Source organism: Cherax quadricarinatus, chromosome 37, assembly GCF_038502225.1.
Source record: "Cherax quadricarinatus isolate ZL_2023a chromosome 37, ASM3850222v1, whole genome shotgun sequence".
NCBI classification, from domain to species: Eukaryota; Metazoa; Arthropoda; class Malacostraca; order Decapoda; family Parastacidae; genus Cherax; species Cherax quadricarinatus.
Window position 1 is genome coordinate 17,813,075 of NC_091328.1, and position 12,058 is coordinate 17,825,132.

The window sequence follows — 12,058 nt, forward strand, 5'->3', positions numbered from 1 at the left end:
ATATATAAACACATTTACATAACAGAAGGAAAATATCTTAATCATAACACTCACCAATTTGACTGGAGATTAATGTGTCATGTACAGGACCCCCCCCCCCTTTTGCCTACATTTATGAAGAATTTACTGGCCAGAAATTAAACATAATTTAGACAGCTTATCTGAGGTTCCTGGAGTTGTCCTGTCCTGTCGCCTGATTCTCAAATTATGCAGGAATGCACATCCAACAATTTCACCTCCTATTTGAGAGGTGTCAGCCCGATTTTAACCTCTAGAGCACGAAAAATTCTTCCCATTATTCACAACATGTTATTCAATTCAAACAAAATGGCGACTGTCCTCTCTGCACAGGCGCAGGTCCAGTTTCCCATTTTCCATAATGTAATTCTTTTAAATACAGTATGGCCATCTATTTACATATAACTACTGTATTTCTGGAAAATGTATACAGTATTTTGCACACTGTGGCTGGCCGGAGTTCGTTGCTAAATGACTCAAATTACTCCTTCCTTTAGGAGACGATTCCAGCCAGTTCTGGCTTGAGTGGCTGTTCTCCTAGTAGGTCTTACTACGATTTCATCTTCCGGCATCACTTGGTCTGCATTATCTTCCATATCACTCGTGTCACTTTCTCAGATTTTCATTTACGTTTGATTGAACACCTAATTCCAAGGGAATCAATTTATTAATTGTGCGTAAACTTTCCTGGCCACGACACAACATTTTGACATTCCTGACAACACCTTGTGCATCTGGGTACAATGTCAATATTTTGCTGAGATGCCACAATGATCGATGTTGTTCAGTGTCAATTAACACAATGTCACCTGGTTGAATGGTCTGTTGATTTACTGCCTCTGTCGCACCATAAAAGTGTTCACGTAGTGTAAGAAGATATTCCTTACGCCACACATTAGACCAATGATCAATTACTTTATTTAACATTTTAAATTTATTACACAACACTGCTGCATCATTGTAATCTTCATCACTTTCTTCCAGATTATCTCTATAGACAGGGGCAGCTTCCAATTTCCTTCTACATATTAGGTGAGAAGGTGTTAATACATCTGCATCAGGTGTATCACTCATGTACGAGAGAGGCCTATTATTTATACGATTCTCTGCCTCCACTAACACTGCACGGAATTCTTCCAAATTAATTCTCTTCTGGTGTAGTACTTTACGGAGACACCTCTTCACTGTGCCTATCAGTCTTTCGTACAGCCCCCCCTGCCTAGGGGCTCTAGGAGTAATAAATTTCCAAGTACACCCTCGTTGGGTTAACAGAGATTGAACATCGTTACTATTATTTAATTCTATCAAATGTTGAGCACCTGCTACAAAATTTGTGGCATTATCCGAAATCATCAATCTCGGACAGGATCTCCTAGCTGCAAATTTTCGAAACAGCTGTATAAACTGTTCTGCAGACAAGTCCTGTGCCACTTCTAAATGAACTGCCCTAGTAGCAGTACAGGTGAACAAACAAATATACACTTTCAGTGGAACACCATCTGAAGTACCTGTTAAAATTATTGGACCACTATAGTCCACACCTGTTACATCAAATGGTTTCACTAATTGTACATGCTCCTTTGGCAATGGTGGAGGACCTGGGTACATAAAGGATCTGGCATCCACACGGCGACATATTACACAAGATTTAATCACCCTTTTTACACTTTGCCGTCCTTGTGGAATCCAGAAAGTTTCCCTAATACAATTTAAGGTATCTTGTACCCCACCATGCATTACATTTTTATGGGCATTTAGAACAATCAAATTTGTTAGATGATGAGTTTTGGGCAGTAAGATAGGATGTTTAGCATAATCACCCAATTCAGCATTTTGTAACCTACCTCTGCACCTAATTACATTGTTCTCTAAATACAGCCCCAATTTCTCTATTATGGAACCTTTCACAATTTTTCTTTCCATCATCAATTTAATCTCATTTCCATAGATTTCTTCTTGTATCCTCTTTATCCAATATTCAAGAGGATGTGAAAACTTATATGAAATATTCATCTTGTTTAGAAATTTAAACACCAACTTAGTTACATTGATTAGTTTGGGTAAAGAAGAGTACCTATTCATATCAATGGCTAAGGGAGGACAAACTGTTGGAGCGGTGGTCACAGTATTTCAACAGGAGCAATATACGCCTTTTGTACAGGCCAATTAGCTTCATTTATCAACCAACTTGGTCCTTTAAACCATGATACAGCATTTACAAATTTAGCATAAGGTAAACCTCGAGACAAGAAATCAGCTGGATTCTCCTCACCAGGTATATGATTAAATGTTAACATATGCTGACCCAAACTATTATACTTCTCTTATATCTCATTAATTTCAGCGACTCTGTGTTGTACGTACACAATTTTATTGTTTCCATTACGAATCCATTGTAAGGATACCTCATTATCAGACCAAATTACAGTGTCGCTAATATTTATCTCCTGCAACACTATTACATTGAAGATAAGCAACTGCTCCATATGCCAATTTTGAAGCATCACAAAAAATGTGGAGTACATTTTTCCCATTTGGATTGGCCACCTGGCGTGGGAACTCCAACATTGGAATTTTTTCATAATCACCAATTCATCCCACCTGTTAATGAATTCTTCAGGTAGAATTTCATCCCAAGCATATTTAAGATTCCATGCTTCCTGCATTAATAATTTCTCTCTTATAGTAAGGGGTGACACTAAACCTAGAGGATCAAAACATTTGGAAACTTCAGCAAGCAAGACTCTCTTAGTTAATTTATTAGGCATACTGTAATTATTAGGTTTTAACATTAACAAATCTCTCTCAGTATCCCAAGTTAATCCCAATACATTACTACATTTTGGCACTTCATCTTCAAGGTAATCTTTACTTATTTTGTCCTTTAATTTGGACGAATTATTATTCCATTCCCTCAGAGGCATATTTGCACTTTGCATTATTTTATTAGCCTCTCCATAAGTCATTAACAGTTCCTCTTCAGTTGACGTCACACCCAGGAAATTGTCCACATAAAATTGTTTGCTCATTACTTTACTCAGTGGACTTTCCATATGTTTAAGGTGTGCATTTATCGTCGCTTGAAGTAGGAACGGACTGGATGTAGCACCAAATAATACGCTCCTAAAGCGAAAGGTTTTCAGAGGGCTAAGTGGGTCACTAGGATTCTCAGGACATAAGAAGCGAGTACAATTCCGGTCAGCCTCTTGTAAACCTACTCTTAGGAAAGCTTTACTTATGTCAGCCGTAAAGGCATAATGCTTCACACTGAAATTTAATAAGATATCTCCTAATTTTTCCGTCAACGATGGACCTGTCATCAAACAGTCATTTAAACTAGGTACATTTTTGTTACTCCTGGCACTACAATTAAACACAATCCTCAAAGGAGTGGTCTTAGAATCGTTCTTCACTCCGTGATGTGGCAAATAGTGACCATAAATTTTGGCTTGCTCAGGAGGTACCTCTTCTATAAATTTATTAATTAATTGTTCAGCAATTATATCATTATAGGCAGTTAACAATTCTGGCGTCTTACTCAGTTCGCGGAGCTGAGCCTTTAACTGTCCATATGCCATTCTGTAATTAGTGGACAATTCTGGATGGTTCAGTCTCCACGGAAGTCGCACCCAGTATTGTCCAGATTCAAATTTTACATCTCTCAGGTATTGATCCTGAGTAAAAGAATCATCTGGACTTTCTTCATTTACATTTATTCCAATGCTGTCTAATTCCCACAATTTATGCACTGGCTCAACACCATCCTCTATGGAAGAATTATACTGGGGTACGATTTCATGAGTAAGACACAGTTATGGTATTTGTAGTTTCCTCTAGTCATGAATTATTATTACGAGGAATCCTACCATACATTACATGGCCTCCTGCAGTCTTCAAAAGGGTGACACCACATTTCTTTACCATACCCTTTACAAAGGAGGCATAATAGTCACTACCTATCAAAATATTTATTGGGCCTACAGAATCATCACTTACACCTGAAGGTGCTAAATTTATATTATGTGAAAGTCTTTCTGTAGCTTTACTAAGCCCTACTGTAGTTATTTTCTCTGGAAGTCTATCTACAATTACTGCATTAACACGTGTTTTCTCATTGCCCAACCTGACAGTTACATAAACAGTGTCATACAAATGAGCTCCTTTATCCGAGAGAAAACCAGATAATTTTAAAGTTGTGGGATCTCCCATCTGTACTTTCATACCATCAAGACATTTACGTTTTATGAACGTACGCTGGGATCCCTGGTCCAATAATGCAGTTACATTTTTTTATTTATGCCTTTTATCATCAATTTTTACCTGTAACACAGGTAAGGCTACTTCAGCAAAACTATCATTATTAACATTAGCAGCAATTTTTACGTTAGCCACTGTTGTGTCAGGATTGTCAACATTATCATTATTATCAACATTATCATATAGACCTTTACACATGACTATATGGTGTCTTCCTTTGTGACATTGATAACAGAAGTTTAATTTGGCATAACAATCCTTTACATTGTGATTACCCAAACACCTGATACATCTGTCAAGTTCCTCCAATCTTTCAACTTTATCATTCCATGAATTGTATGCATTGCAATTCTTAGAAAAATGAGTACCCTTGCAGAAGAGACAATCTCTCCTTTCTCTGACTGGTTTCTTATTAACTGGGCTACTCTTAGGAGGGTACTTATTCTTCTTACCTTGTGGAGAATCATTATTTCTGATTCCTGCTACTTGATATGCACCTATGCAACTCTTTTTAGGAAATGAATTTTGATTATTAACATTGGGATAATTTTTCCCTTTATGAAACTTGACAGATACCTCAGAGTTATTATGTGTTGCATCTTTAAAATGAGTTAGTTGGCTGGTCTGCAACTGCACAATTAATTCTTGTAGACCTAGTCTTATTTCCCCCAGACCAAAATAACCCTTGTGATATTTGTTCGAGAACCATTCAATTGTTTTATAGTTTAATTTATTCTGTACCATGGCACTCAATAACCAGTCTGATTCCTTCAGATTATATTTATTACTTAAAATTTTGAGAGTGCTCTCTAGTTTAACTCCAAACTGCTGTAAACCTTTGTAAGTGTGATTTGGAGATTTTAAGTTAACAATGATATTCACTAGATCCAACCTACTTTGTTCTGTATTACCATAAGTGACCTTCAACAAGTCAACTGCTTCCTTGTAAGAGTCACCTACATTGGGAAAGGCTTGTATGAGTATGTGAGCATCTCCTCTTACCTGTCCTTTGAGGTAAAATAATTTAGTTACACAGGCTAGGTTACTCCTGTCATGCACAGCTGCTTTAAAAATTGACCAAAATTCCTCTCAATTTTCACCAGGATTAAACACAGGCAAACATAGTTCTGGGAGTTTTGGCAAAGACATATTATTTGTTGGAGCAGACTGATTAACTGCCTGGTTTGCACATTTTAATTTATTCAAGGCCTGACTTTTACAAGAAAGAATCTTTTCTTCTAATTCATAATATTGATTAATCATAAGATCTACTTCAGTCTCATCTACACAGTTTACTAACAAATCTCCTTCATATTTGTTGTAATATAATTTGTATGAATCATATCTATTACCTAAAGCATCTAAATACAATTTTAAATCATCAGTATTCACAGTTTCTTGATTCATTAATTCCAAACATTTATTGTATGCTTTTGTTACATGACCCTTTCTAGCTTGCAGTGATGTTTTTTTTTTTTGCTCTGTATTCCATATGTTTGTCTTCTATATTAATTTCCTCATTTTCAGCCATGATGCAATGTACCAAATTCAACTTAATTAATAACAATGATTACAACTTACAACACTGATACAACTTACCTTTGAATAAATCCTAGCTACTTGAGCTTGGCAATTACATGCAAAAAATTATAATATAAATTTTAAATGTACATTAATACAAACCTTTAGCCAGACTTGGCTCATCAAAATTATTATACAAATTAATATAAATTCTTGTCAGAATTTGGCATAGCAAGATTAATATTATACACATTAATATAATTAGCAACACTTGGCTTATCAATTACACATACACTGATATAAATCTTGGCCAGAATTGTCTTACCAAATTAATATTGTACAAATACATTAATATAAATCCTAGCCACTTTGGCATAGCAAAATTAATATTATACACATTAATATAATCTTTAGTCACCCTTGAGCTTAGCTTATCAAAAATAATATTGTAATTATTATAATCCACTACACATTAAGTAAATTTGTGAACTTAACATCCACCTCCTTCTGTCATTTCACATATAATTATTAAGTAATTAACTAATTAATGACTTCACTAATTACCTCCGGTTCAAGAAGGACCAACGAGCAAATTAAATATGGAAAATTACATTTAGCTGAATGTATCATTATTTACATAACAGTAAATGAACAAAGATAATTATTATTTATCAGTTAGACAAGTAGGAATTTGGAGCACCTAGGTCGCAAAAAATGTCCCCCTTCGATACCTACCACTGTCATATCCACAAGTTGCTCTGGACTTATTAATTACAAATGAAAAATACATCACCAGGAATATTGGTAATTATATAAATTTGTGGACTGTATATTAAATTAAAAAATGATTATATATAAACACATTTACATAACAGAAGGAAAATATCTTAATCATAACACTCACCAATTTGACTGGAGATTAATGTGTCATGTACAGGACCCCCCCCCCCTTTTGCCTACATTTATGAAGAATTTACTGGCCAGAAATTAAACATAATTTAGACAGCTTATCTGAGGTTCCTGGAGTTGTCCTGTCCTGTCGCCTGATTCTCAAATTATGCAGGAATGCACATCCAACAATTTCGCCTCCTATTTGAGAGGTGTCAGCCCGATTTTAACCTCTAGAGCACGAAAAATTCTTCCCATTATTCACAACGTGTTATTCAATTCAAAGAAAATGGCGACTGTCCTGTCTGCGCAGGCGCAGGTCCAGTTTCCCATTTTCCATAATATAATTCTTTTAAATGCAGTATGGCCATCTATTTACATATAACTACTGTATTTCTGGAAAATATATACAGTATTTTCCACAAGATTCATACATGAACTGAACACGTGTAATACAAGATTCGTACATGATCACGTGTATAACAAGATTCATCATACATGGCGTCGGTAGAACAAGATTCATCCATATCGCGTAAACACAAGCACACACACACAAACACAAATACTGACCTCTGTCTGAAAAGTCGTCAACAAGAACGATCTCCTTGAGGTATCGAGCCGGGGAGCGAGTGATGACTGACCAGATGGTCCTGAGGAGCGGGCTCCAGGCTTCATTGGTGAAGATGATGATGACAGAGGCGGAGGGCAGGTCGTTGTCGTAATGTATCTCCTTGCAGCTGCAACATATAATAAACATCATCAGTTTCACTAGCACTGTAACGCAACATACTCTCCTAACCCTATCACTTACAATTAACATACAGGCGTACAGCCTTCCATGCTAAGTTTTAACTTTAGGCTGTGCGTAAAGAACATCTATTATTTTTAACAATGATTTTGAAGGCACACACCTGGTTATTATAGACATAAAAGTATACCATAATGATTTAACCTTGGATAATCTAATAAAATCAAAGAATGGTTTATTTCCATTGGTTTCCCTGTTTTTCCACTAGGTTCCCTGTATTTCCAGTGGTTTTCCTGTATTTCCATTGGTTTCCCTGTATTCCCATTGGTTCCTTTGTATTTCCATTGGGAACCATTAGGGACCATAGTCTCGTAGAAGGCACATAATGACTTGGGATGTAACAACAGTCCTGAAGAATGAGACACTGGTGCAACATTTGGGAATCTTTATTGTGGAAGCATTTCGCCAGCCAGTGGCTTCTTCAGTCAAATACAGAGAAGAACGGAGGAAGATGATGAGGAGAGAGATACATGATAATATATACCTGTAAAGTACTCGAGGGTCTGGTCCCAAATCTGCACACTGCCATAACAACATACTGGAGTGAGATATGGGAGGAAGTGTAAAATAAATCCAGTGAGGAGCAGGGGTGCGGTGAAGACAATAACGGAACACTGTATCAGCATTCGGGGTCCCAGACTATTTAACATCTTACCAGAAGATATCAGAAACACGGCTGGAACAAGTGTAGAAGCCTACAAGAGGAAACTGGACAAGTATCTTCACCAGGTGCCAGATCAACCAGGCTGTGATGGATATGTGGGGCAGCGGGCCTCCAGCAGCAACAACCTGGTTGACCAGGCAAGCACTAGACAAGCCTGACCCATGGCCAGGCTCCGAGAATAGTGAAACTCTCGAAACTCTTCAACTGTAAAGGAGGAATTTGAGGTAATCAATCCCCTAGCCTGGAGTCAACATATTCAGTCCATCAGTGATGAGAAATGTATGTTGGTGTTGTTGGATGTACCCTAAATATGTAGCTCCTTCTGCCATGTGGGTGACTACGTGTCAATGATAAACTGTTTGCTTGAAACACTGGTGTTTTGATGGGCTCTGGTGCAAGGTGGTGCCCTGTTGACCTGACTGCATCTTACATTATACTTTCTCCAGCCCCACCACACCCTTGTAACGCCCACTCACCCACCACATCCATCACACCCACACCCCAATTCCACCACACCTTCAGCCACCACACCCATACCCTCATGACATCACACCTACACCCACACCCCATCCACTACATCCCACCCTAACCCACCACACCTGTGCCCAGTTTCGAAAGCGTTATTACTCCTGCAGTCCGACCTGGAGGCCAGGGTTTCCTGCTGATTGCCTGTTCAACCAGGCTGTAGCTGTTGGCGGCCCACTGGTTCACTTATCCATCACAACCTAGTTGATCTGGCACTTCATGGAGGTAGTAATCCGGTTTCCTCTTGAAGACTTCGACACTTGTTCCGGCAACATTTCGTTTATCTACTAGTAGTATATTGAACAGTCACTTGGACCACTAATGTTACCAGTATTCTCTTACAGTGTCCTGGTACCTCTGCTTTTCACTAGGTTTATTTTACGCTTCTTTCCACATCTCTCACTCCAGTACGTTGTTATGGCCCTGAAGTATCTTCCATGTGGGTATAATATCAACCTATCTTCTGGACTCCATTAAAAATCTGTGAATTTCTCAGATACAATTTACAGCAAAGTTTCTCGGTTAGGTTAAATTAGGTTAGGTTAGGTTAGGATAGGTTTGTTTAGGGTGTCCTCTGTTTATAAAAAAAATAACCAATTAAAGTATAACACAACGGAAAAAAATTAAATATAAGATAAAGGCGATAAAAAGTTCTGTGATCAGAATACTGGCAACCAGTGAACGTGTTAGACATAACTATATCAGATTTTCACTGTTTAAAGTGCCTTCATTAGTCACCCCCTGTGACTGGTTTTTACAACAGTGAAACGATATCTGTGATCTACCTGGAGGACATTCCAGGGATCAACGTGGTTTGACAAGGTTAGCTTAAGGATCCCTAGCTTTATTGACAAGCTATTTACAGGTTATCGGGTATACCTCTCTCTCTTTCCACTGAATATAAATTTAGTACCTTGAGGTATTCCCATCAGTTCAAAGGCTTTATTGGCGCTATGCGGCCTGTAAACATCTTTTTCTTTACCAGTCCTTCTACCTATCAAGCGGAGCCATCAACACCCCTGCAATATTCTAAAACCAGGAAGCACAAGTAATTTGAATAGCGTCCTCATTATTTATCTTATTTTGAAAAATGACAGGCTGGAAATTCATTAGCCACACTGTCAATTGTATGGCCTTTGCGGCATGTATCTTATTTTGTTCACTAAATGATAGGTCATCTGATTTATTTACAAAACTTGTTCTATGAGATGGTTCTTCTGTGTTTTGTATCCAGTCCTCATTTTTAGTGATTCATTTTTTTTCTATACATGAGCAGGTGGAATCTGTGGCTAGTGTTTTTATCTATGGTCTGGGACCGGGTCGCGGAGGCGCTGACCCCTCGGAAGCAACCTTCAGGTATCCATAACGATAAGAAGCAGTAAAGGCGTCAGGACTTGAGCTACTCAACTTTTGCCTTGCAAAGGCTACATTTTGCCGTTTTTTTACTACTCTTTGTGTTCTATTCGTTAGAAAATTGACACTCCACTTTCCTACGTGTTATGTGTATCGGCTTCACTCTGTGTTGTCTTACTCCAAGACACATGTTTTGCTTTCTCAGCTAAAATTTAACACTATTATTTAGTTTTCTTCATTTAGATTTAGACTTAACATAAAGATTTATGGCTTCTAGCCTGGTGGTGACCTTGACTCTGGACACTAGCAAACTCAACACACTATCCCACCTATCACACACCTCACTATCCTACCTATCACACACCTCACTATCCCACCTATCACACACTCACCATCCCACCTACTATCCCACCCACCACACACTTCGCCATCCCACCCACTAAACACCTCACTATCCCACCCACCACAAACCTCATCACACACCTCACCATCCCACTCATTAAACGCCTCACTATCCCACACACCACACTCGCTACACCCACACCCCATCCATCACGTCATTTCTTCACTGCAATTGTTTTTCAATTCATTACTTCCACTGCTAATTTACAGACATATGAGTGGGAAGAGGACAACAACAGCCTCGTGCATCACATGAATACATGGCCAGGTGAACACAGAAAACAAAAGAATGTTTTGCCTAGTATTTTCTAAACCAATAACTGGAAATGTATCTTTAACGAGAATAACAAAGAGAATTGCATCATAATTATTATTATTAGCATTATTATTATTACTATTCCAAGTAGCTCGATTTTCTTGAATCAAGAGTTTTAGCAGGAAGTCACCCTGCTTAAAGGGAAACAGTCATTACCATCACATGTCACTAGAATTACTACTAGTATCAGGATTATATATATATATATATATATATATATATATATATATATATATATATATATATATATATATATATATATATATATATATATATATATGTCGTGCCGAATATGTAAAACTGGTCAATTAGCAAAACTCATTTAAAATTAAGTCCTTTCTAAAATTTTCTCTTATACATTTAAAGATATATTTTTTTCATTAATGTTGATGTAAAAATTTTTAATTTTGCACCAAAAGGAACTTAGAAAACTTACCTAACCTTATTAAAACAAGCGCAATTTATTTTAGCCTAACCCAACTAAATATATTTTAGATTTGTTTACAATAATTTAATACTAAACAAACACACTGAAATATATTTTTTTAGCTAGGTTCAGAATGATTTTGGCGAAATTATTGCATACACAAATTTTCACTTGTCCTATATGGCAAGATGAGCGTTGCTATTTAAGCCAAGATCGCAAGTTCTGCCTATTCGGCACGACACACACACACACACACACACACACACACACACACACATATATATATATATATATATATATATATATATATATATATATATATATATATATATATATATATATAACGATCAGACTAGGAGACATTGGTGTCCGTCCGCAAGTCATCAGAGATTGCACTACCTGCCTTTCTCTCATGTATTGCATCCAGAGGGCTTGTAGCAGCAATTCTCTCTGAACATCTTAGGGACAAGATTGGAGTCCAGGACCAAAAGTTCATTGACGGAGCCATGATCTGGGATAATCTAACGGGCTCTGAAACCAGACCTGCTCCCCCCAACAACTACAAACAGTCGCACTGGGATGGCCCGATAGTGGAGAAAATAGCCTCAACAATGCTTCAGTGTGTGTCAGGGAAAGATAGAGCCCGCCTCCTGGCAGTGAGAGCTCCTCATGCAGGGGACTTTCTATTGGCTGTTCCCAACTCCTGCCTTGGCACACGGCTCGACCCACAGACCATCCGCATTGGTGTTGCCCTTCGTCTTGCCGCCCCTATTCTCGCCGAACACAGATGTATTTGTGGCAGTGAAGCAGCAGACCGATTCGGGTACCATGGTCTTGTGTGCCGTAAATCCGAGGGAAAGATTGCAAGACATGAGGAGG

At 37.8% G+C, this 12,058-nt stretch overlaps 1 protein-coding gene across 2 annotated transcripts in view; it reads right to left on the reverse strand.

Moving 5' to 3' along the window:
* Positions 1–12,058, reverse strand: part of LOC128701316 (Polypeptide N-Acetylgalactosaminyltransferase 1) — a 631,487-nt gene that overhangs the window by 97,339 nt on the left and 522,090 nt on the right. For both annotated transcript variants that reach the window (XM_053794984.2, XM_070091925.1), the window contains exon 2: positions 7,255–7,421. In XM_053794984.2, coding sequence (XP_053650959.2) covers positions 7,255–7,421 — 167 coding nt within the window. The remainder of the gene's footprint in view (positions 1–7,254; positions 7,422–12,058) is intronic.